The following is a 27,607-nucleotide window of genomic DNA, read 5'->3' on the forward strand; positions in this document are numbered from 1 at the left end:
AAACTATTGCTATAGTAGGAAAGACCCTAATCCAAAACTTCTTTTGGGCTCTTAAGAACTTTATTTTAAAAAATTAGAATAATCTACATTGTGGTGTCCACTTGGATTTCTTTCTGTGGGAAGGACTTGCTGTGACACTTGGCAGCCTGTTCTCATCACCTGCCTGCATCCCCACCCTGGAGCAGCCTTCTGAAGAAAGAGTTGATGCGACCTGCGTCTTCTTGAAGAAATGTAATGGATCTGCCTGCCCTGCACGGAATCCAAACTGCTTGTTTTACTGAGGACTGTTCAAAGTGAAATGCATGCAGACATTTTTCAAAAAGGCACCTAATTGAACCAGTAAACTTCTGCAATCAAACTGCTTCGTTTCTATAGGCAAAAATCCCCGCCTGTCGTGGCTCATCAGAAAGGATTTGTATCCAGAAAATTTCTGAACAGAACAGAGAGATGGGGGTCTGGGTGAAGAATGAAGTCGGCTCTCTCTGTCATTCCTTAACTGCTGTGCGATGTCAAATCCTTTGCCGAGAAAACGTCTGAAAGAAAAAGTTACAGATATTAGGCTTGGTTTCAAGAAGTATACTTTTATACTTGTGTGCTTCTGGGTTGAAACAGTTAATCACTTGTTTCCCAAGGTTACAGAGTGGTTCGCATTCCGCTCTTGGTTCTGAACACAGCGCTGTGTTTTCTTTCTGGAGTTGCTCCAATCTGTGGACCTTGTTAATAAGTGATGAACTTCAAAGGCTTTGGAGCTGGGGCTCCATTAAGTTGCTGAGCCCGAGAACCTGAACCTCTGGAGTCAGCAGGATTGCAGTGGAAAGCTCACCAGTCTTCTGAGGAGGTTTTTGCAATGTGGCCTTTATCCAGCAGGATTGCAAGTAGAAAGAAACACAGGGAAAACACCTCCGAACCTTTAAAGTGACTGAGCAATGGAGAAATTACTAAAATAGGTGAAAGTTCCAGAAGGAGGAGTGTGTGTTCGCGGCATTATTGTTTCTTCCTAGGTGGGATCCCACAGGTTATTGCCACCCACCATAAATGTGAAAAGAGAGGCAAATCTGGGGGCCGAAATGAGCCTCTCTGGAAAGAGCGTTGCTCAGTCATGCGTGTGCAGTTCTCAGCAAAGTAATTATGCTTTTCCATTTGTTGAACCATCCCTTTGGTGCTGCTAGCTCTTTGTCCCCAGCTAATAGTGGAGCATCCTCAGCAAACTAGCACTGGTTACTGTGGTTTCGGTGTCTCCCCACTCCACCCCCACAGCTGAACCCCTTGTAATATTCCTTAATGTTTCACAAGATGTTTTCACTGAATATTTTATTGTCCTCCCACTGTGTGTGTCAGAGTTAGAACTAGCCACATGTGCATGTTATAGTGAGCAGAAGGGATCATGAGAGGGAGGGAGGTTTTATAATTGCTGCTGGTTCAGCCTCGCTAGCTAAGGAGGGTTTGGGGATGCTTCCCAGATCTCTTCAATGCACACTGGCTGGATGAGGCCAGCTGCCTGGGTGTGTATATGTTTTACTTACAAGTGGATATTGAAGGCTCTGTAACCAAGAGGGAAGAATTTTGGGTTTTGATGCTCAAATGAGGGAAATTCCAAGCGCAAATAGCTAGGATTATGATTCAGAATCATGTCGTGCCTTTAAATTTCCCTCCAAGTTTCATAGTGCCCCCCACCCCCAACTCCCCCGCCGGTTATCATGGAACCGTTTACATCTGTTTCTTACAAAAACTGACCTCTGTAGACAGAGACACGGGATTTCATCCTAATGTTTGATTTCTAAGGAGGAAATAGAAGGATTTATTCCCAGTGCCCTTGTGTTGACCTTGCCTGGGGGAGAGAGCTAGAAGAGCTAAGGATGACCTCATCCCATTTCAGCAGGATTTCCTGGGACATGCACGGCTTCATTCTTCTGCTGCCCCTCTGTGATCAGTCACATTAACTCCATAAGCTTCAGAGCAGATTATGGTGACATCTAATATTGGCCCCTTTAGGACTTGAGCGTGAGGTCAAGCAAACACACAAAGCAGTCATTATGCTCTCTACAATCCCAGAGACCTGGGGAAACTGGAGGTGGGGCAGTGAGGTGGGGCATAGTCTAGGAACTGAGCTGTCTGAGGCAGGAAATCAGCCTGAAAGGAGATGGAAGGGCTTTGGTGGGAAATAAATGGCACTGTGTTGTTGACGGAAAAAGATCTTGGCAGGACTGTTGTTGTGAGTGTTCTGTGGCTTAGAAAGGAATTTCCTACAGGCTGGACTAACCATTAAAAATGTCTCTACCTTCAGAAGTCCCAGGCATGCAGTAGAGCCTCGCTGGAGGAAATGTCAGCTTGGACCATGGGTACCCGCAGTCTGGACAAGCGAGGAAGTTTCTTTAAGGTAAAAAGAAACCTTGATGGGATCGCTAAGCAGCAGCTTGCTCCCTTCGCTGGGCTGCATGGGGAGCTGCAGGCGCTCCGGCAAGCTGCGGGGGAACCCTGCTCTCTGAGCCAGCTCTGGCTGGGGGAGCTCGCCTGAGCCCAGCTGCAAGCTGTTACTAGGTTTGAGAGTAGGTTGGGTTTTTTTTGAATTAGTGCTTCCAAACAGGCCCAGGACCCAGGAGAGAGAAGCCACCTGTATAAGACAGTTGAGGCAATCCTTGTCAGTTGTTCAGCTCTTCTCATTTCAGCTGGATGGTTTTACGATGGAAGTTGGACTTTACATTCCAGTGAAGCAATGATATTGGCCCTGTGTTTTGCACTTTGCTTCGTCGTATGAATCACTGAAGTGCTCGTAAAAAAAAAAAAAAAAGAACAACAACAAACATATTTCTGGGCCTCACCCTAGACTGATTGAATGTTATTTGCTGGTATATTTTATCTAACCCCCAGAGGTCTCTTATGATCAAGCAAGAGAGAACCAAGGCAGCATGGTTAAACTTGTATAACTTTTCTGTATACATATTGATGTCAATGGGATAAAGTTCTCTTACTAGTTTAAAGAGATAAGAGTCTAGATGGGTATTTTATATACTATATGTGTATTTGTTTTAAATTAAGACTTGGTGGTCATTTCTAATTAACATTTGGAAATTAATTTCCTTCTTATGGCTTTTGCTCTGTCCTTTTACCCACCCTCAAAATAATGCAGACTCATTGTAGAAAATTTGGAAAATACAGAATCATGTAAAAGAGCAGAAAAATGAAGGTAAAATGTACATTTGAAATCTGTCATATGCAGGTGTGCAAACACCAAATTTTTCCTCAAAGGATTGGAATGATATAGAGGCCTCTTAACTTTATTACAGAGGAAAACTGACAATTTTACTAATTTCCTCACCCTGATGGGTTGTAAGTATGTATTAACTTGCAATTAAATACTTTCTGCTTCCAAGAGACCAAACCTGATTTTTTCTGTCAATTATGGACTCCAAAAAATCCATCAGAAGACACCGTTGCTAAAGGAAAGCTAAGTGCAATAAGCTGACTGTGGTAAGAGAGGACAGTGTCAGGACGTGGCCCTGTTGGCATCTAAGCAAGAAGAGGTCGGGAGGCGTATCTGTAAGGTGTAGAGGTTTAGGTCCAAGTTCCTTAAGCTGTGTTTTTCAAGGCAGAGAAATGATTGGGTTTCAACAAAGTTTGTGATGTAGTAGTTCAGGATTGGTAGATACAGCAAGACGAGGGTCTTGAGTCCTGGCGAGTAAACCATTATTGATAAGCAAGCTACTTTCCCAGATGAACAAACTGTTTGCCAGGACAGATTGTTTTGTAGGAATTTCCTGCAGCAAACAGCCAAGTTATTTATTAGTTTATAACCTAACTTTTGGGGCAAGAATATACTGGCAAAAATGGTTATGTTGACACAGATGGTCTCGATTCTCAGTACTAATAGTTAAGCTATGTGGACATAGCAGTCTCAATTCTCAATCGGTTTACTCAGTTTGAATCAAACCTGTCTAACTTCCACCTCGCAGATGAGGGGCTCCTCCAGTCTCCTGTAGACCAGGTGCTAGACCCACTAGGCTACTGACTCATCTCCAGCTCCTGGATTCTGTCTTAGGCTGAGATATTTATTTCATTCTGGCAAAAGGAATGAATCCAACCCCCTCCTTAACCCAAGGCACTGCCTCCATCAGCCTAAATACTGGCTAGTTCATAATTACCACCTTATGCTCAGGAAGTATAGTGGGATTGAATCTTACATAGCAGTTAGAAATTAAAGTCAAGGCAAAAGGAGAAAATTGAGTACAGTTAAAATTGCCTTTGGAATTTCTTTAGGAAGGGGCCTTGTTGGACTAAGTTTTTCCTTCAGTCCTGAGAAAAAAAATATTTATTTATTTTTTAATTTTCAGTTGAATAGTAGGTTAAATGTAGTTGCCTTGTATTTCTGGGCTATGTCTTATGAAAGAATCAATCAGGCAAGTGGTGAGAGCCCTACTGAACCTGCTGAGAGCAAGTTCTAGTTGTCCATCTGTCCTGGTTCAAATGCCCTTGAGGAAAATGTGGGCAAAGTGGCCTGCGCTGTTTAACTTGGTGTTATCTGTTTTGTTTTTGTTTTGCAGACCTTAAATTTCAGTTATTCCATGTAAATGATATAGTTACCTAATACAGTTGACCCTTGAATAACATGGATTTTTTTCAATAAATAAAATCGACTCTTTGTATCTGAGAGTTTTCCAACTGCAGTTTTCCAGCCATGGATCAAAAATACTGTTTTCCATCTGAGGTTGGTTTACTCTGTAGATGAAAAGGCCGACTGTAGAGTCAAAGCTTTATGAATAATTTTGATTGCCTGGAGGTCAGTGCAATTCAAGGGTCAACTGTACTTCTTTCCTCTTCTTTATAGATATTATTCTTTACTGTGGCAATCCATAATTAGTTATTATGGAATAATATTATTATTAATCATAATTTAAATAAATATTATTATTAATTATTCCATAATTTAGACATGTAGTTATCTGTAAGGATGAAGTAAACTGCCCATTGGACATTTAATACTGACTCTATAGAGGTTCGTTTTAAAAAATGCTAGAGTTCAGTTGTTGAGATGGCTTGTCACTCAGCGCTTTCTGGGACCTGCTGTGGGCCTTCTTTTACTCCTCACGATTGCATTGTGATGCACCTATGCACTTAAATATTGAGCACCTGTGACCATCCAGGCTCTAAATTCCACATGCTAAGAAGAGAAAAATTAGAAGCCATGCCTGACCTCATGGAGTTTTCGGTCTGGTTGCAAAGAAAGATATTAATCAAATAATCACAACATTTAACCTACGCTAATAAATCATAAGAGAAAACATGTTTCCCGTGAGAAGTAAAAGGGGCTTTGAGAATATATGATGTAACGTGGGGTTCCAGAGAAATCTCTCCTGAGGAAGTGGCCTTTGATTTGCGAGCTAAGATTGACTCCATGTTACCTTGGGAGTTGGGTAGAGTTAGATTTCAAATGACTCTTCTGCTACTGCATTGCCATTTCTCCACATATACCAGCAGTGCCTTATAACCAGATTGGACAGTTTCATAAAGCATGAGAATTCTTGGTTATTCTTGGCTCACAGCTAAATTCCACATGCTTATTATTATACCTTTCTCGGTTATTAGGACTCATGTGATTTTGTGTAAAGTGTAGATAATTGAAAAGCAATTGTTGGACCTCTTTTTCATCATTATCTTCTCCTATCCAGTTTGTATATTTAAACCAGAGTTGCTAACCACTAGTAGCAAGCCTTGATTTGTGGCTTCCCATCTGACCTGGCTGATGGAAATGACTCAGATAAGTCACAGGACATGAGGATCGTGGATAATGCACAGATCGTCTGAGCATTGGGGTAATTGAGAATGCGCCATGGTTAGAGGAATCATATCCTGGAAGGCTGGCCACAGAAATCCTGTGCTGGGTAAACATTTTCCACAGTCATTTTTAGCACCATTGTTAATTTTCCTCAACCACCTGTGAGAAATAGTATCTTCCTGCTCTATAAATTCTCTGTGAAAACAAATGGGGAGGCTGGTGATAACCTGGACAAGTCAGCCAAAGTTATCTGCCCCTAAGTAACAGAAGTGGACACCTATTGCTATCAGATTTCAAGGGCGTGTTATATGAAAGAGATTGTGTAAGGAAAACATTGTCTAGGCAGGTTATGTTATAGATTGTCCTGCACTGGGGCACAGAAGCTCAAAGTCATCTCTGATGTCTTTTCTTGAATTCCAGAGCTTCCCCTAAATCACCCCACCCCCACCCCATCCAGGCGCCCAGTGCTGGCAAATCCCCCTCAAGTCTCCAAAGTCTACACTCTACTTTCTTTTTTTTGGTCCACCTCCCTACTTAGCTTCTCATTCTTCATTTGTAGGCACAATGTATGATGCTTATAATTCATCTGTACCACCTCCGTATTGTTTGTTTTCTCCCAGAACATTCCACCCACCTATGTTACCTGCTTGCATGCTGGGCCCAGGACCAGGTCTGCACTCTTTCATTTGACATTCAAGAACTTTCGGGCTGTGTTTCCACCTTTCCCCGAACGTATCCTCTGTCAGCCCTGCCATTGTGCCATCATGGATCTGCACCTGTGGCCCAAACCTGCCGACGCCTGGACGCCAGACTTTGCCCATCCTTCCTCTTCTCCCTCACTTTTCACCTCGTCCATCAGGTTCCCAACTACCCTTTCATGTTAGCACACATCCACTTTATCTACTGACAAGGGAGCACCCATGGGCTAGCTGGTATCTACCTTTACTTTTATCTGAAGATGAAATTGTGGTAGAATTATTGTGTATGAAGGCCTAGCTGTGGCCCCAGCATAGTGCCAGGAAGTAAACTTTAACACATAACTTGGGCTCTGCCATGAGAGATTTGTTTTGTCCTTGTGACATCCCTGAGAGGCATCCTCTTATAGCAGAGAACAATGTCAGAAAGGACTAGGGTGAATCATCCACTCAACAATTCTAATTTCTCTCAGGAATGCTGGGGTGAGCCTGCCTTTGCCAGCCTGCAAGTGGTATAGTTCCACTTTCTGAGTTCCTGCTTCCTACCTCCTTTTGCTTCAAGGACCAGGGAACATTTGGTTTTAACTAACCAGGAAGAAAATGTGTTTTGACTAGAGGGACCCTGCTGTCCTGTGGGGAGATGCCCTGAGCCTGGGCTCATAGACTAGCTGGGGTGTTCCAGCGCCCAGCTCTGCGGTGGAGGCTCAGTTTGAGAAATCCTCTTCTGGTCTTTTTGTGTGGTTTGAATAACATGTGCATCATGTCTCTCTTTAGAAACAGAAAGCCTGTGATTATGGTCCAGAGAAGACATAGGAGAGCTCTCTGGCACCATAAAGAATAGAGGTGTGACTCACTTTGAAGAAAACTTATCGCTAAAATCTGACTCTACAAAATAGATAAACCAGGTGATGATTCACTTCACCACACCTAACTTCCCTGAACTGTCAGTCTCTCCTTGGCATTTGGAAAGTTATTCCGCTTTCAGAAATTCTGTCTACAGGCAAATTTTCAATCATCCAGAACAGGCACCACTGCACATCCTGGGCCTCAGTGATTTGGGCATTTGAGTTTTCAGACTGTTCTTTGTGTGGAGAGTCATTTTTCTGCACGCACAGCCAGGACAGCAATTCACTGCTGTGTAACAGTGGATAGAGGTGGCAGGGGTTTGAAAAATAATGTATAAAGCCAAAAATCACATTTTAGTTAATAATTTCTTTGAACAAATCTTTACATGGATCTCTGGTTGCTTAAAACTCATAGATATGAATGTGTTGCTTCCTTGATCTCCCAGCACGACCCCTGAATAGTGAAGAGACGTCATGTCCCATGCCGCGTGTCCAGGGCGGCACCATGTACCAGTCTATAACCAGGAAAGGACTAGGCACCCTTTGGAAACAAAATAGTGATTAGAGTTTCTGTTAGAGTGATTATAATCATTCATAATGATATTGCAAAGCATACTTGACATTTACACCTGGATAGGGTTTAGCAGTGCTGTCTCATAGAAATACAAAATAAGCCACAGATGTCATTTAAAATATTCTAATAAACAAATTTTTAAAAAGGGAGGAAATTGACTTTAATAATATTTTATTTAGCCTAGTATATCTAAAATATTATGTCAGCATGTAATGAATATAAAAATATTAATCATATATTTTACAGGGTTTTTTATTTTTTTGTACCATGCCTTGAAATCCAGTGTGTATTTTACACTGAGCACATCTCAGTTCAGACTAGCCACATTTCCAGTGCTCAGTAGACACCAGCTGGTGGCTTCTATATTAGACAGGAAAGGCTTATATTTTATCTAGTCTAAACATCCTCCTTTTACAAATAGGGAAACTGAAGCCCAGGGAGGCTGAAGTGCCAGGGCTGGTTAGTGTATGGCAGGGATGGGAATCGGACCTGGCCTGACTTTCTCCTGTGGCACCCCCACCCTATTGTGGCTTCTGGAGTGTTCCACTCTGATTCTTATTCCCCTTTTCCAGTGAGATCTCCCAGGAAACTCCATCTGGAGAGATCATCGGGACAGTGGCTCTCTGGAAGAGAGGTTCGCTTTTTTTGGATACACATGCATATCTCTCACCATCTGGTCCAAACGCCTCCAGGACACAGATCAGCCTCCAACCCCCTGCCCCACCCTGGGCATGACTTTCTAGGAATGCCATGAACTTATTGGACAGTAATTCCTGTTCATGCTTCCAAAAAGCAACGGATTTCATGGTTTTATAGGGGAATTCTTCCAGCACATTTTGGCCATCCATTTCTGATGTTACATGTTGCCTGTTGGGTCTCAACACATTCTCGCTTGCTTCGAGGAACTTTGTTTTTTAAAGTCAGGGGTGAAATAGGTTCCTCTGGCTCCCCTCAACTACATATTTCTCCGGGATTACTTGAAACTCTGAGTTTTCATAATTGGGAGGATGCCCAGGAGGGAGATGCAAGGTTTGAAGGACTATCGTGTCAAATGTGTAATTTTAAAGTTAAAACATGACTCTCATACAAATTAGAATGAATTTCTGTCAAAGCTCTATTCAACCAGGAAACTGATGGAAAGCTGGTTCAAAGTACATTTTCACAAATATATTTGTAGTCGACTTGGAAAGACATTCTGTATTAAGTTTGCTATGTTAAAAAAAAAAAAACTGGTTAAAGTCCTGCAAGGCAATAAAATTGTAGCCTTTGGGGTAGTATTTTTTTCTGAGCATAAATCAGCAAGCAGGCTGACATGTAACCTCACAGGTCCTGAGCCCTTAATAGCACATAGCAAAGTCAAACACAGAGAATTAAGCATCTTTGGGTGGGTGGTGTTGGCATCGCCCAGAGCCTGTTAGCAAGGTAGCCTCCACCAGTGTTTCTCAAAGTGTGGTGTCAGCTTCCAGCATCGGCTTCACCTAGAAATTCTTAGACATGCAAATTCTCAGATTTCAACCCAGACCAAGTGAACCAGACACTCCAAAGGTGGGGCCCAGGAGTCTGTGTTTTAATAAGCCCACCAGGGGATTCACATTTGAGAATTACTGCTCTGCACTCTATATTTGAATGAACAAACGGGATGATACAAAAAGCATAGAAATGTCTGCATTCTAGACCTGGCCCCATGTCCCTGTCTGGAAAATGGAGTAATATTGCCTTCCCAGCTGGGTTGTGAACACCAGTTAGTTCAGACAGTACTTTGATGATTTTAGTCACTCTCTCTAAGCCTTGGTGTTATTGCCACTGTCTGATAAGATGTCTTATTTTTTTTTTTCTGTCTGCTTTCCCATTACACCCCCACATTTTATTTGCTCACTCAAAAGTGGCTACACACAGACGCACCTATGGAGATGTTCAAAGGCAGGGTGACTCAGCTGTAACAGACCAAAGCAAAGTCACCCCTGGAGGTACAACTAGCTGGTATACTTCAAGGCACAGACAGCCCCTGAAACAAATTACCTGGCCCCAAATTCCACTGTGCTGAGGCTGAGAATTCCTGGTCTGCAATGGAAATTAGGAAATGACTCATTTCTGAGGTCTCTCTAACTATCTCTGGTGCAGCCCTTCCAGAAATAGAACTGAAAGCAAGAAAAATGTGTGTATGTACTTAGCACCTACTGTCCTGAATGTGTATCACCTGAGACGAGCTTGAAACCTGGCCTTTGATAGTAGGTGTTCAATAAATGTGACGAATGAATGAAGAAATGTGTAATGCATGTGCCTGTATTATATATGCTGTTCATTTATTTTATTTGTAATGATTCAGCACCTATAATGGCAGGTCCTGTCCTTGGCACTGAGTGTACTGTGATGGGGGAGGCAGATAACAATTAGAGAAACCTGAGCTTGCAGGATGACAGGGCAGGGCTTCCTGAGTGAATGACTGGGGAGGGCGTCTGGAGCAGGTGGCATTTAAGCATAACTGCAGAAGAGAGACAAGGAGAAGAGCATTCCCAGAAAGGGAGAGACATGTGCAAAAGCTGGGGAGCAGTGCCTGAGACTCTGAGAGAACAAGGTGGAGAACATAATGGACGGTGAAGGTGGTGACTGGCATGAAGTAAAGGCTAGAGGGAAGCAGGGGCCAGTCATGTTGGCTAGGGAAGGAGTTGGGATTCCATTCTTAGTGCAGTTGGAAGCCAAGGAAGGTTTTGAGGAGAGGAGTGACATGAGCCAATATATGTGTAACCCTCAGAAAGCTCAGTGGGCATTAGCACTGTGGCTCTAATCAATCAGTCGAGAGAACTGAAGTGCAATTCAGATCTTCCCTGTTGTCCCTCAAAGGATGCCAGAGCCAGCCTCCTACCCAGTACACGTGCTTGCTGATCCCTCTCTATACTTCGTCCATGTGCCTAGCCACTCCCTCCAAAAATGCCCTTCTCCACTCTCTCAGTACTCCTCCCTGGTCTCGCTGTCACCTCTGGTCTATTCTGCCTCACCCTCCACCATCTTGTCCTTATTTTGCCCATCATCTTGGCCTATTTGGAACCTTGAGTTTGATCATTTTCTTCTCTTCTCCTTAGAATCCACACAGCAAACAATGGGTCAGGGCTGACTCTCCACTTAGAAAAGGAGGAAGATTGCAAACTCTATTTATTTGTTATTGCCCATACTTTTTGAAATAACTTCCGTACCTGAAATATGTGGAGTGGACTGGAGGGAGCATCTGAGGGAAGGAGACAGTTCAGCAAACTTGAGAGCCACAGGCCCAAGTCTGGCTGCGCACTTGTTTTTGTGATTGGCATACAGGCACACCCATTCATTTTATTTATGATAGGCTACGGCTGCTTCCACCCAGCAACCACAGAGCCGAGTTGCTACAGAGACTGTGTTGCCCACAAAGCCTAAAACATAGGCTCTCTGGCCTTTTACAGAAGCCCACTGACTTGAGAGGTAATTGCATTTATTCACTAAATTTTCAAAGGCAATTTTGAGTGTGGGTAACAGTGTCTCCAATTTACAAATGAACACATGCCAGAGCCTGTAAGAGCTTGGTCTCTGGGGCAGGGCCCACTCTGAACCACACTATCTCCTCATATAGTTGGCCAGAAATAGCTAGAATGAATACGCCAGAGGTCTGAACCTCAGAGCCAGGTGGATACTGTAAACCAGGAAAGCCAATCCAGGTGACAGTTGATAATGGTAGCTGACATTGGGCTCAGAATTGGAGTACAATAGAGAATGGTGGGGACTATAGCAAACTGAAGGGCAGATGTTTCGTCTAAAGAGGGCAACACGTTCTAGCTTTTTGAAAATTAGAAATGTTGGGTTGTCCTTGTAACATTTCTAATTTTCAAAAAGCTAGAACCTTTTTGAACTTTTAAACTTGAACTTGGGTTTTTATGTTAATCTCCTTAATTTTCATGAAATAATCTTTATTTTTAAATGTTGAAACTATTTTAACCATAAAAGACAGGATAAGCTCATGTGAGGCAAGCTGGACAAAGCAAAAAAAAAGCTAACTGTGTCCAGAGGCCACCGGGAACCTCTGATATACGACATACACATTGAAGTGACCTCTGATATATGACACACACATCGGAGTGACCTCTGATATCCGACATACACATTGGAGTGACCATCAGAGCCTTCCTCAGGAAGGGTAGGTCTGCAACCAGGTAAGAAGCAGCTCTAGATAAGGCAGCTGGGAGTTGCCCTGGGCTCTCACCAGGAAAACTTCCAGACCAGCTGTTAGCCCTGGCTTCTGATCAAGCCTTCAGCTGGACACTGAGAGCAGCCTCATATTCTTATCAGCAGAGGGAAGGAAGTGCCCAGTAGCCAAAGCAGATATAGAGATGAAGGAAGATTGAGCTCAGAGAGGAGGCACATGGGTTCCAGTAGAGCCCCAGTGTCTGGTAAGTTTATCCTGGGGACAGGCAATAGGGCCTTTCCAGGAGTGCACACAATGACCTTTTCAAGCCCAGTATTACTTTTAGTGCTTCAAAGCTGTGCACCCTACCTGGGAAAATACTGATGGAAAGGTCATATGTTTGTAGGTCTGAGAACCCTGGCTGCCAATCCCCAATGCAACCATTACCAGCTGCTTGATGTGAGAAAAACACTCAGAGCCTCAGTTTCCTCATCTGTAAAATAAGATTACTAAAATCCCTTGTCCTGTCACACCAGGACAATGATGCTATGGATGGTATTTGCTGCAGAGAAGGCTGCTCGTTAAGTGGCAGCCATCATTGGCTGAGCTGGCTAACAAAATGTATTTCTTTATCCTTCCTGTGACCTGTGACGTGGATTTCCTGACACTTTCCCAAAGTTAGGACAGCTTTCGTCTGTTCTCCACTCATCACATCAATAGTGCTATCACTTAAAGAACTGACAAGACTCATCCAGGAAGCATAATGTTATATTCTGTACATAGGAACTTTAGAAAGATATTGGACATCAAAAGATGGGGTAAAATAACCCTCTAGTGACTAGATTAATGCTGTGGAATGACTTACTCATTTCCAGCGTGCAAATGATGAGGATTGAGAACAATTCACATAACCCAAAGACATTTATTCATTCAGTACTAAGGCTTTAAGTTTAAAAGTTCAAAGTTTTTCAGAATCAAACTAGAGAGGCAGAAATTATGCCCAGGCAGAAGTTAGCACTCTACCTTCTCTTCTATTCCAAGTGATCAATAAATGTGGTCATTTGTTGAATATCTATTATTTGAAAGAGTGGGACTTTCTGTGTGAGTGACAGGGAAAAAAATGCACACAGGGAACACCATGCCTGGTCTCAAGTTTTTGCTAATAATCTACTAAGAGACGTAAAACAAATACACTTGTTACCAGAGCAGCCTGTTTTATAATTTTCCTCCTTGAGCTCTCCTCATTATCTCTTTCACCCCTGCCACTAACTCCACAGTCCTTTCCCGCCCTACCCCCAAGACCACATTAAATGCCTTTCGAATTTCCAAATACTGAAAGATTTTGACCCACCACCATCATTGGTGCGTAAGTAATGAATTTTAATTTTTCCCAAATGACATAAAAGTTAATTATGATGAAATTAAAACTTTTATTTTTGGAAACTTGATAGCCAAATGAGTCCATCAAAGATGAACATTTTTTTGCATGCTTGTGCCCCTGCGTGTTGGCACCCCAGGGAGTGCTCAGCAGCCCCACCCACTACTGGCATGTGCTGATTTTGGTTGGGCTCTTATGCCTATAGATGTGCCAAAAACCTTCCTTATGCTAGTTCCCTTCCACCCTCCCACCAAGTTATTATGGCCCCTTTTACAGGTGAGAAAATCGAGGCTCAGAGGGGCTATGGTCTTGCCCCACAGTCCCCACAGGTAGCGGGAGCTTAAGCTGGCTTTCTATTCAGGGCTATGTGGTTCCAGGGCTCATCAGTAAGCTCAGCTGGCCTTCCTGGTGGCCACTGAGTGTTGGCTTTCCAGGGGTACTAAGCAGGAGCCCTGGTGAAGGGGCTCGGCTCGAAGTAGTTGGTATGAGCAGCGGCAGTAGCAGGGCCAGGCCTCAGAACCCTTGTGCAGGAAGAGGTGCGGCCCCCTGGGACATGCTTCCTCTGGCTTGTGTCCCAAGGACACATCAATGCATATTCTGAGGACAAGGAACTGAGCTGACCGAACTTTCCAAAGGAGAGATTTCCCAACAATAAGAATGTGCAGAGTGAGCTTTGGAGATATGCTGGGAGGAATTAGGGAAGTGGCTACTGGCAGCCTACTTTTTATTCTTGTATACATATTTTTAATTTTTTTCTTCCCTGGGGGTGGGGAAGGTGGTTTTTATTGATACAATTTAAAATTTACGGAAGAGTTACAAGAATAGCACAAGGTATTCCTTGTATTATATATTATATACTTTCATGTACGTGTGTACTATATCATTTCAAATTTTCATAGAAGTTGCAAGAATAATACAAAGGACTTCTATATACTCATTGTCCTAGGTCCAGATTCACCAACTGTTTACATTTGGTCCCTATTTGCCTTATCATTCTCTCTCTCTCTCTCTCTCTCACTCTTTCACACACATACACACACACACTCCAATTGTATAAATATGTAACTATCCTATAAATCGATCAATTTTGTCTCATATATAGTTACATATGTAATATGTTTTCTGAACCATTTCAGAATACTATGGAACATCATGCCATTTAAATCCTTCAATGTGGATTCCTAGGAGCAAGAACACTCTCTTACATAGTAACAACAGTACAGGATCAAGACCAAGAAATTAAACATTGATACAACATTGCCACAGTTATGTCCTTATACTGTTTCTTTTCCCATCATCCTGGAAACCAGGATGATTCATGCATTTAGGTGTCGTGATTATTTAGTTTCTGAATGGCATTGTTTTATTTATTTTATTGCATTTTTAACTTTTTGTTGACGTGTAATATACACACAGAAAGAATCCAGCTTCATGAATCCTAACAAAGTCAACATAGCTGTACAGGTTCTATGTGGTACCTAGATATGATGTCAAAAACATCAATCCCATGGTTAATCAGAATAGACTATTCTCAGGACAGGAACCCAGCACATGGCTGTACAGCCAGCCATGGCTTTGGGATCGGGCAATATGGGGTGACCATGGCTTTGACCGAAGGTCCTGCAGGGATCCTTTTTAACTTAGCTTTTATTTCCTCACCCTATGAATTCCTGTGGCCCCTTGCACCTATTTCAGAGTAAAAAACACTCAGTGTGTTTTGATGATTGAATTAAGCTGAACATTCAAAGAAGATTCTGAAACTCTTCCTCAGGCTCCCATCAGCAGGATCATAGACAAATTTCTCATATGAACCAAAGTGCTCTAACCCAAAACAGGGTGGGAGCTTTCAGGCATTACTTAGAGACATAAACAAAAGACTGGGGCTCCACCCAGCTCTCCAGCTAAGGACCTGTTCTCAGGTCTCTGGTTTCTATTGTAAGGCTGGGTCTTTCCTGTTGACATCTCACCCAGGCCACCTGATTCCGGGAGGCTCCTCCAGCATGAGAAAAATTCCCGGCATCCTTTGGTGGGATAGTCATTCCTAACCATGTGTGTGAACAGCAGGCCCTTCTTCTCCACCCTGAGTGATGTCATCCAGAAACAGAAGAGGCTGAAGTATGAGAAAGACATGGCTGAGGGGTTTGCATTTTATCCCCAGCATCAAGGGGCACCATCTAAATCTGCCAGCCCAGAGTCGGCCCTCAGTTCATAAATATGGAATCAATGAAAGTGGTGGCACAAGGTTACTCCTCTTCACATTTTGGGCCCCTTGAGCTTTGCTTAAGATGACAGTTGCCTTCTTAGGGAAACCCAGGGTTTAAAGGCTAGAGCTGGGTTATTGTAGATTATTTCCTCCAGAGACGGTCTCTAGCATAAATCTATAAAACAACAACAACAAAAACCCAAAAAACTCAGACACCTTGTTTCCTGACTTTTATGGATTCTGGTTTGTTTTTCATTGTGGTAAAACATGCATAACATAAAGTTCACCATTTTAACCCTTTTTAAGTGTACAATTCTGTGGCACTAAGGACATTCACATTGTTGTGCAGCCATCGCCACCATCCATCTTCAGAACTTTTCCATCTTCTCAAACTGAACCTTTGCACCCATTAAACACTAACTTCCCCTTCCTTCCTCTCCTAGCCCCTGGCAACCACTCTTCTACTTTCTGTCTCTATGAATTTGTCTGTTCTAGGAACCTCATATAAGTGGAATCATTAAGTATTTGTCCTTTTGTAACTAGCTTATTTCACTCAGTAACATCCTCAGGGTTCATCCATGATGTAGCATGTGTCAGAATTTCTTTTCTCTTTAAGGCTGATTAATATTCCATTGTATGTATATACTGCATTTCCTTTGCCCATTCATCCATTGATGGACATTTGGGTTGCTTCCCGCTTTGAGCTGTTGTGAGTAATGCTGCTGTGAATGTAGGTTGGATTCTCTTTTTAAAGAACATGTTCTTAGTTCTCTTGCCCTAAATAAGAATATTAAAACTTCCCAGATTAGGGGTGCATCACCCACAAGACAGTGTATATTGTGATGGGTGCATGCTAGAACTGAAATTAAACCCACGTCTCTTGCAAAATGCAGCTCCCTTTGTTTGCTGGCTAGGAGAGGAGAACGGCTTTAGGAAAAGTGCAACCTAGTCAGTGATCAGAGGGCTTTACTGGGATGTCACATGAGTTAGGTCAAGCAAATTAAAGTTGTCAGTGTTACCACTGTCTGTGACCACTCACCAGACACGTCTTTCTTGTTATTTTTCTCTGACTTATCTTCTCAGTCACATTGTAAGCCTTTTTCGGGACAAGGACAGTAATGTCTTAAACCTCATTTGGTGTCTAGTACCCTAAAAAGAGCAGGTCTCCAATAAGTGTGAGCCGAGTCACATTCCAGATCTGCCTGTCTGCCTCTGCTGTGCACTGACATCTTTGGTTTCCCAATATGTACTTTCCCACAATCAGAAGGATTTTTCTTTATGAGTTTGTACTAAACAATAGCTGTTGTCTTATTTGCAGTTGGGCAGCTGAATTAAATTAGTGAATTGAAGTATTAACCAATATATATTCAATACCCATGATGTAGCCACTTAGAAATGACACTGGATGAGCTTACATGCAAAAGAATTGGTCTTGTTCTCAGGGCTCTCACAAGCCACTAGAACCTTACCCCTACATGTGGGCTGTCAGTCAGCTGAGGAGTTTGTTAGGAATGCAGACTTTCAGGCCCTACTTCAGACCTAAGAAACAGGACCTGCATTTTAACAAGATCCCGAGGGGATGCACATGCACATTCCAGTTTGAGAAATACTAATCTAGTGGATATTATTCTGTTAGTTTTATTCTTAATGATAAAGAAGGTTGCAAACCTCTTTAAAAACTTGTTCTATTTGTGTAGAGGAGAGACCAGGCCAAGCCGGCACTAGAACACTGCCCAATTCTGGACACTTAACTTAAGCATGGTTTCAAAAAGAGTCCAAGGCACCCTATACACCCATTACCTAGGAACTCTAGACAGAGGTAAAGGTCCCGAGGAATGATGAAGGCTGCCTAAGGTGGAGGATGTAGCCTGAGAGGTCTTGCTCTGAATTTATAGCAAAAAAAAAAAAAAAAGTTGGGTCTCCCAGAAGCAGACTCAGAGACAGAATATAGAAGGTGATCTCTTTGGAAGGTGATAACAGGAACCCCAGGTATTGGTGTAGGAAAGTGAGACAGAGACGGGAAGGCCGCTGCTGGGGCTCAGTCCTGCTGGGGGCCTCTGGGAGACTCTGTAGCAACTATCAGTTATCCTTCCAAGGGCGAGGAAACTGGAGTATTTATGCACCAAGTCCCATCCTACTCTGAGCTCACCCAGCAACAGAGCATCCACAAGCATTGGGCAGAGTGCTTATAGTAAAACACCATCACAGCATAAGGGAGCAGTGACCTCCCAGGGTTACAGGCAAAACACTGACAGTAACTGCTACATGTATCCTATCTGAAATTTTGAGACAGGGGTGACTGAGCAGACTTGCATCAAAGCTCCGATTCCTGATGAGGAACAAACCTTTTTCATTTCAGTAAGTTTCGAAGTCTCAGTGATTCATACCTCAGAGTTTCTGATTTAATCATCTTTACAAGACTGAAAATGACCAAACTTTACATTTTCAAAAATTTAAATTCCCCTTTCTTGGTCCCTCTGCCTTCTTCCTTCCCTATGTGCTCATAGGGTACTGTCATACTCAACTTACAGGAAAAAAAAAACTTTAATGGTCTTTTTCAAAAATTTCATTTCACTATTGCAAGTTGTAGATTCATGCCTCCTCTCCAATTTCTTTTCCTATGAATTGTAACTCCATTCATTTTTTTTATTTTTAAATTTTTTTAAAATGCCAGGTTTCATACTATATATACATAATTTTTTTGACATTTTATTTTTTTATTTTCCTCTTCCTCCGCTCCCTCCCCCTTCTGGTAACCACTAGTCTGTTGTTCATGTCCATGAGTCTCTGTTTGTTTGTCCTGTTCATTTGTTGCTTTTAGGTTTATATTCCACATATGTGATATCATGTGATTTTCAATCTTTTCTATCTGGCTTATTTTGCTTAGTATGATTATTTCAAGATCCATCCATGTTATTGCAAATGGCAGTATTTCATCTCTTCTTATGACTGAGTATATATTCCATTGTATATATGTATCACAGCTTCTTTAGCCAGTCATCTCTCGTAGGACACATTGGTTGCTTCCATGTCCTGCCAACTGTGAATAATGCTATGTCATTTAAAAAAAAAAAAAAAAACTGAAATTACAAATGTAGCAGTTATGATCCCCAGGGGCCATATCATCCCCTTAAGTCAGGATTTCTTTAAGAGTTTCTGCAGAACACTGCTCCCCTGAATAACCATCAACAAAGATCCCTAAGGTCAGTAGGTCTGTGGAATCCTATACACTCTGTTCTTTTCCTGCAACTAGCATCTTAAAAAGTTCTGAGGAGTCCACTGTGACCTTGTTTAATTGAATATTTAAACCAATTTCATTGGATGTTTCCAGTGGTATTGGAGCAGTAACCCTATTTTTGAAATATGCCTGTTCACATCCCACACTGCTAGTGATAGATGAAAAACATTTGAGGAAATGCTACTTTAAACAAATACTCCAACTACTCTCTCAGTGCATTAGGAATTAGTAGGTGTTTGGAGTGGGTTGAGTAGAAGCATGGGGCACAGGGAAAGTACAGCTCAGAGCTTACTCTTTTTTTTTTTTTTGTAATTAGAAAAAAAGAGAAAATTTCCTTATATGTAACTGATGTTTCAGATTGAGGAGTGACTTCAATCCATAAAGAAGTCAACCCTGGCATGTAATTGAGTAGATCTGTCAAAAAAGATGGACTGGATAGGTAAGGTGTACAACTCTTAATGGCAAGGCCCTGGCCTCAGTGAGTGAGGAACATAATAACATGGCCATGGTAATTGGCAGAACATCTTATCCCTTTGTTTTATCAACACCTGCACCAACCAAGTGGTATAGGTATTGCCGGCACTTCCATTTTGCAAATTTAAGCACCTATTGACAGAGTATTATAACACTGAACCCAGGAACTCGAGAAAGTTTGTCTAATTGCTGTGCTGCTAACTCCAGGCACTATACGAATACTACCCATTGAATTATTCTTTTAATTCTATTTTTCCCAAAATGAAAACAGCTACTTTTTATTTTTAAAAATGTGTTTATTGCAGAAAAATTAAAAAGTGTAAAGAAGAAAGAGAGTATCACCTATACTTTACCATCTTTAATTGTTCCACCTGGAAATGACCCTATGAGTATCTTGATGTTGATGCATCCAGAATTCTGCTCTGTCTGTAATTCTATTATATTACATAAATCCATAGATAAATGTATTACATAAATGGGGTCAGAGAATACTACTGTCTTGTAACTTTTTTATACTTTATCACTATATTGATATATTGACATATAATATACATATCAATAAATATATGACAAAACCACCATGCGAATGGTGTATAATATTCCTGTATGTTGCTGTACCACACTTTGACAAGTCCACTGTTGTTAAACATTTTGGCCTTTTTAAACTGTTCACTGTTACAAATGATTCTGCCATGAACATTCTTTTATACATTATCTGATTATTTCTTTATGTCAATTCCTAAATTAGAAATGCTGAATTCAATAGTTTTCATACTTAAATGGTTACTATATACATTCAGATCGACTTCCAGAAAGGGTGAGTCATTATTTCTCTTCCAGCGTTTGTGGAAAAGCCCAGTGAAGGCTGGAGGTGGTAAAGGGAAGTGAATGTGACTACAACACTCATGCCATTGCATTCTGGAAAGGCAGACAGGGACAGCTGGCAAACACCAAGAGTTTGAGCCAGAAGTGTTAGATAACCATTAATCTATTTAATGCTTGAGGAAACTGAAGTCCAGAGAGGTTAACCAACCCACCTCTACCCCCTACACACACAAGGCCAAGGACATGCAGTTGTCGAGGCTTTTAGAATGGATAGCTCTAAACTTCAGAGATAATTTTCAAAAAGTGAAAAGCCATTCTCATACAAATACATAGTGAGTGTGTGTCAAAGATTGATTTAATGCATCAAGGAGATCAACAAGATGTTAAAGCCAAGTCCAGATGGTAAATAGCCAGTGAGGAAAATGATCACATCCTGAATCAGTTTTAATATATGCTGTTAGCCCTCATTGTGTATCTAACTTTGCAAGGTTAGCTGTAGGCTTGATATTGCCAATATTCAACGATTTTTTGACCTTCCAACATCACAAGTTCCTATAGTTCAACCTAATACAAAACTGGCTAAAGATGTACAGGGAAATAAAACCAAAACCTTTGGAGTTATCTTTCTACCAAACAAATATTTTCAATTTAACAATCTTCCACATGTTCTGCATCTGACTTTACAAAGTCTGGGCCTTAATCAAAAGAATAGTCAAACAAAATGATATCCCAGGAGACCCTTAGGTAGACTTGTTAGATGGTGCCCAGCTATGACTTCGAAAGTCAACTTTTTGCTCCAAGTTTTGCTTAGTTTTCTTAATTGTAGGAACCTTTTGTAGGTAAACCAGTCTGTGTGCGGACAAGGTTGATCTCTGTGGTGGACTTACCCGCACTGTGTTGGTCTTGGAGTTCCTCTAAATACTTGAAGACTGAAAGGGCATCACATTCAGGTATTAGGTCTCATTTCCCATGTGAATGGGCTCCCAGCTTCATGTTTTTCAGGGACCTAGGGTGGTGGTGCTTGCTTACTGTGCAGGAACCTGCTCTTGCCAGGCATCTAGCCTCCATCATGGCAGAACACTTCCCAAGAGCCCTGTCACACCTAGGGAGAGTGCCAGGTGGAGCCCAGGAGGCTGGAATGCCTGCCGTCCTCCCATTTTGTAAATTCCAGGATGCTAGTCCCCATACAGCATGCTCGTCACTAATATGACCACAAAACAGGCCACTAACAATTGACCAACACAACCTCAGGCCTCTTCAGCTTGAGCTCCGTGAAGACATAGATCAGCGCATTTCAATTCTAAGATGTAATGATTTTCAATTTTTATCATCTCCGAAATCACTCGTATTTTATAGTCAGTGGTGTGTTATAATTGGAAGCTCTTTTTTCTTTATATGCAAAATAAGAGTGTATCTTATAATTAATTGTATCCCAAATTTGATAGAGCATACTGTGTTTTTGTTTTTTCTTCCCTATTATAGATGTAGAGTTTGTTGCGTAATAAGTACTCTGTAAAATATAAAGAAAAAAATGCAAAGTCAAACTTAAAACACAAATGTTAAAACTAACCAGGGCTATAGAAAACGTTAGTGCCAACTCTTGGGAAGAACTTCATTCTTCATGGGGCTTTTCTTACCTGGCTTGTTACTTAATCTTAAAACTCAAAGCAATAGGCAGTAATATGGTGATATCTATCACTTCTGAGGTCATTGAAGAATCTAACATAATACTGGTCTTAGACAACTGACAGAGTAAATCAGGACCTCACCAGAATGACTGTTTTAAGATATATCACATTAGCTGCTTCCATATTTCATACATTGAACTACAGATATTGTATGTGCCTTTAAAAAATTATTTTAATATTTTTCCAAGTAGACACTAAATTGAAAGTTATATCTGAAGGTTTGCTCTGCAGGAGCACTTCAACTATAGTTAGGAAAAAAGAAAACTGGGCTGGGCCCTTAGAAGTTGCACTGAGTCAGTGGCACCTATGTCAGCATGGTCCACCCAGTCCTTCACAGCCTCCCCAAAGTAGAGCCAAGTCAGGTCTCTCCCATGTTGGTTGAAGCAGTTTACAATGTAATCATTAGGGGAACCAAGTTTAAAGCCACCGGCTCCCGCTCAGTGAGAGGTTAACTGTGGATCAGGAGAGAGTGGCTGCATTCTGACTGTGCAACTGCATTGGTGTTTTTTGGTGGTGAAGAATTGAAAAATCTTGAGCAGTATATCTGTAGTGGCTGTCACAATGTCAGCTACTTCCCCATCATATCCAGCCAAGGTTCTAATGGCCTGGGTGGAGCTCCACCACTATGTGTCCTGATTTATCCCCAGTCGAGAAGGAAATAAACAGGTAAGTTACAAAGAAGAAGGCAGAAGAGAGAAGAACGCTCATTCATTCAATAAGACATGTATGCCAGGGCCTGTTCAGAGCTGAGGATACAAAAGATACCATTCCTGCTCTGTAGAATTTAAATCCAGGTGGGGGCTGTTTGGGAGAGTCCCTTGCTCCAGGAATAACCCACAGGCAGGACCATCAACATCAAATGGTGAAAGAGGGGGGCCAAGCAGAAAAGTTGGGGGAGACCTTGGGTCAGGTTCTCCAGGAAAAGGCCCAGAGCTAAAGATTTTCCTGAAAGTGGCTTATCAGGAAGTACTCCCAAGAGAAACCCATGGAATGGGACAGAGAAGAAGGTCAGACAGGGGTCCAATTTCAAGAAAACTCCCCTGATGGTAACTTTGGCTCCGTCTTAAAAGGTGCTTGGGGACAGGGTAGGTCTCATCCAGAGGAGAGGGAGTTAGAGTATTTATACTCCAGTGCCCAGCAGTCATTGGTCGAAGACTGACTCTGGGGGACCTTCTGGGTCTCTGCGCACCAGACAGAGTAGGTTCCGCCTGCTAGAAGGCCATCCCCAAACAAGAAACTTGGGGCTGGCTGTGTAGGGCCAAGTTCTCTTCTCATTACCACTCTCAGAGGCATTAGAGGGCCCCTCTGGTGGAAGCCCTGGTCTCAAGGGAGGCCATGGTATAGCCTAACGTTTGTAGGGGTTTTCAGATCTGAAGAAGGTCCAACAGGCTAAAAGCTATGGAAACCTGGTCCATAAACATGGTGAGGTCCGCCCCCGGAGGTACCAATACAGGCAAGGGGCACCAGGGTCCTGAATTTTGTGGGACTTCCGTAATTTCAAATATTTCTATCCATTATAAGTACATTCATGCTTATGAGGCCCCTAACAAGCATCATGGAATTAAAGAGATTGTGGGGACATAGCATGTGAAGGTCTCCCTCATGGGCATTGCACAAGGACCTATAGTTCCCAACAGATAACAATTAGCCAACACATTTCTTGCAACCTTTAAACCAGGCCTCTCACTTTTGTGTCATTAGTGGGTGGCATAAAGTGCTATGCCCTCTCCCCAATAGCACTCGTTACCTTTTTCTCTACAAAAGTGTGTGGAAGTGTGTTGTATTATTTTTATCTCCAAATAGGGAAAATAGAATTAAAAAAATAGTGAATACTGGTTTTTGGTAAATAGGAAGATTTTGATTGTGATTAAGGGGACATATGGAAGCAGCAGGGCTAAGATGGACTATTGCATAGCTACCGTTGCTCTCCAATAACCTCCATTTAGAATGCTAATCAAGGGCAGAGTTCTTCTATCTCACGCCTCCTGAGTCACCCCTAGCCTTTGGGCAAGTTTGAAAAAGACAGCCCGCTGGGTACATCCCTTAACCTGTATAAGGCACCTCAAGCAAATAAAGCCATCCTGGAGTGCAGGGTTTAGGATTTTGTGGAACCTAGCTCTGGCCCTAGTATAGTCATTCCTCACCTCCTTGTCCTGACTTCATACCACACTCAAAATTACAGTCCAGATAATGAAAGGCCTACAAATAAATAAATGCATTATATGTAAATAGGCAAAACTATAAGTCTTAGCAAAAAATAGAAGAGACTGTTTATTACGTCGAGATAAGGAATGTCTTCTTAGACAAAGCAAGAGCCATAATGGACTTTTGATTCTATCAACCTTAAAAGCTTTCAAAATTTAAAAGACAGAAAAACAGTATGAGAGAAAATCTTTTAAATATTTGAGTTAATGAATTACTATTTACAACTTATAAAACTTAAGAAAAATCAAGAAACCCCAAAATGGTCAACAGGTAAATGAACAGGCAGTTCCTCAGAAGAAATACAAACAGACAGCAAAAGTATAATCTGGACAAAGCATATTAAGACAGTAAAAGCCACTGTACTCCTCAGATTAGCCAAAGCTTAAAAGTGTAGTAATATCAAAACACTGACAAGTGAGGTGGGTGCTTTTCAAAGATGGCAGAGGCAGTGTTCAAAGATGGACACAACCACCTGGAGAGTAATGTGGCATCACCTCATAACCTCATGTGCATAGAGCCTGGCATTTTCTCTGGGGTTTCACACAGTACACAGGATGTTCATTGCAGTACTGCTTGTGATAGCAAAACATTGGAAACAACCTACATGTTTATCAAAATAGAACGGATATATGGAACATATCCCTATGTGGTCTACCCCTATGGCAGAAAAGCACTCCCACTTAAATGAATGAACTAGGGCTTTTATTAATGTGGATAAATTCCACTATATTTTATTGGGTATAATAAGCAAGCTATAGGACAATACATCAGTACCATTACATTCTGTAGAAAAAGCACAGGACTATAACATTCAAGAATGATACGTAACACAACTGATGATAGCGGTTACCTCTGAGTAGATGGAAAGGATTATGGGCCATGGTCAAGGGAGATTAGCTTTAACTACAGTAATCTATTTTTCAGTAGGAATGTATTCATGTGTAATGTTTCTGATCATAATTAAATTTCAAAAGTATAAATGCAGATACGTTTGGGAAATGTAACAGAGAGACAGTTTTCAAACAAAACAAAACAAAAGGGCATGATTCTGAGATGCTTCAACAACATTCCCCAGACACTCCTCAAGTGAAGGGAAGTTGCCTTTATTACTTTATCTTTTCCATGATGACAGTTCCTGGGGGCAAAGATCAATTGAAAGTTTATAAGAAACCGGTTATTTTCCAGACTACTTTAGACAAACATGAATGTATTCATGAAACATGTATGTATTCTCAAGTCCATGAGGCTCCTCCAGCTCAACAGAAGCAGACAGGAAAAGGAATTGTTCGGGTCCTGTGGTTTTTCATGACCTGGAGGTAGGTCCCATCCCACACAGATGATGGGACTGTAAAATGTAAAAGCCCATCACCCTAAGCCCCCCAAGGCCAAGTTGATGCACTTGGGAAATAGAAACTCCATAGCTGAGAGCCAAGCATTGGACTTTTCTCACACCCTAGGTTTCAAGTCTTCCTCTATCAGCAACATGGCCGTTTTAAAACTGTTGATAACATTCCTTAGTTAGATTTAGAATTCGAAGAGTGCTGTATCAGAACTTGCTCTATAAGCACTTTCTCATTTTATTTTTACCTGACCTTCAAGAGAATTTTTCTCCTTTTATCTAACCCTAAAAGAAAGAAAACAAGCTTTAGGAGCCCTCCCTCTCCCTTCCTGCAGCCTCCCATGCAAGCAGGAACTGCAGACAGCAACTTCTGTCCTCAGTCCAGTCAGGGAAAATTGGCGTCTTAGTGGGCAGATTTTGAGATTAGAGACTTCTGGGCAGACAGGCAGATTCGACTCCACAAACAATGGTCTTTTGTATGTCCAGGTCTGTTGCTGGGGATGAAATGGCCTCTTTACAGGCTGTGGTGGGGAGGCGGGGGGGGGGGGGTGGTGGCAGGTATGAGTCCTTTTTAAGTGTCTTTTAGCTTTATCAGCTCTCTGCTTCATAGCAACAATCACCATTAATATAAAGAAAATTTAAATAGGATTTGGGAGCTTTTAGGTGCTTGCTGCAAAATGGTTTAATCTCATAGTCCTTAATTCTCCAATACTCCCTCCCACCCAGAGTCAGCTAACAGGGTGCCCAGAGGGCATCTGAAGGCAGGTCTTTTTGAGTCTATCTCTGGTGTCCTTACCACTACTAACTAGCTTAAGCTGCCAAACCACTAGGTAGTTGTTGCAAGCTAGCCTGCCTCTAAACTGTAGGCTTCTGCTTGAAATGTGGCCCCTCTGATGAGTTACCCGCCTACTGAGAAATTACCCAGAGTGATTACAAAGTGATACAAATCAGTGTAGATTCCTATGCCAGACCAGAGCACAGCAGGCCAAGCCTGAATCCTGGGTGTGATCTCAAAGGGCCAGGAAAGAACCTGGGGCTCCTGAATTCTTCTGCCCTCGGCCTGGATGCCAGTTTGCTTGGAAATCACCCAGATGAGTACTTAAGGCTTCCTGTGTTCTGTTATGCATAAATGCTCACATATTAGTGAGCCATAGGCCACTGGGTTCCTGAGTAGAATGAAGGAGGGGACCCAGAGACCCAGATCCTGGCCTGCCTTCCTCTCCCCTCTCTCTGGTCTCTTCCTCTGTGGTGGCTGCAGAAATTTCCTTCTGCCAGCAGCATTCTCTCTCCCTGCTTCCAAAAGCAAGCACACATGCCACCCTTCTGTTTCCCTGCTGGGAGGTAACACACACAGATATGACCTGGTTTTATCAAGGTGGCTCTGCTGGGCTGCACATGTCTCTTGAGTTGAAACCTTAGTCATTGCTTGTGGAGTTTTCTGGAACGAACATAGATGTTGTGTTTTGACATAAGAACCATGATCTCACCAACTTAGTGTCCTGGAACCTGGTGTCCTCTCACTCTCTGATTGCACTGAATAACAGTCGCTTGTCTCTGTTGCCACCTTTCCAAGGTGTTCACACAGCCTTGGCAGCACAACAGGGTCGTGGAAAGCAGCACTTGCTCACCAGCTTGGCAGATGCTTAGGCAGCCCTTCCCCTTCTTGTAGGAACTCTGGAAAGGGACAGGGATGTATTGGGGTCTTGGGTTGTGTATGTGGATTTTGAGAAACTTCAGTTAGCGTACCAACTTTGGTAAAGCACTTACACTGAAAGTGCTGTTGATTTTGTGGACCCTGAGAAAGAAGATACTACCAAAAAGGACTCATGGCGGCTAAATGGCTAAAATAAAATAAAATAATAAAATAAAAATAAAAATAAAATAAAATAAAGTAATAAAATAAAATAAATGAAATGAAATGAAATGAAATAAAATAAAATAAAAAACAACAGAGCCTATCAACCATTTCTAAACAGGAGCCTCAAGGCTCACACAGCCACACTTTAGGGAGAAGCCTGTCTGTCCTGTGTTCCTGCCTGCTGAGCCAGCTCTTATTTGAGTTCCTGGAGTTGTATTTCAACTAACAGGACTTATCCAACCAATAAGAGCTGTGCAGCTCATGTCACATTAGCATCTTCACTGACCAATCAGAACACCTCCATTCAGACCAATCGGGACAATGCTTTTTGGACCAATCAAACCGTAAGGATTTGGAGTCCTCATTTG

The 27,607-nt window shown here is 42.0% G+C and overlaps 1 protein-coding gene across 20 annotated transcripts in view; it reads left to right on the forward strand.

The window, feature by feature from the left end:
• LOC105299145 (ras and Rab interactor 2) overlaps positions 1-27,607 on the forward strand; it is a 192,655-nt gene that overhangs the window by 107,130 nt on the left and 57,918 nt on the right. For 14 of the 20 annotated variants that reach the window (XM_023537687.1, XM_023537723.1, XM_023537674.1 and 11 more), the window contains one exon: positions 2,285-2,377. The exons of 1 other annotated variant lie outside the window; for it this stretch is intronic. In XM_023537687.1, coding sequence (XP_023393455.1) covers positions 2,285-2,377 — 93 coding nt within the window. 5 more of the 20 variants (XM_023537695.1, XM_023537713.1, XM_023537710.1 and 2 more) reach the window with 5 other exon arrangements.

The sequence above is a fragment of the Pteropus vampyrus genome, unplaced genomic scaffold (assembly GCF_000151845.1).
Source record: "Pteropus vampyrus isolate Shadow unplaced genomic scaffold, Pvam_2.0 Scaffold7, whole genome shotgun sequence".
NCBI lineage: Eukaryota > Metazoa > Chordata > Mammalia > Chiroptera > Pteropodidae > Pteropus > Pteropus vampyrus.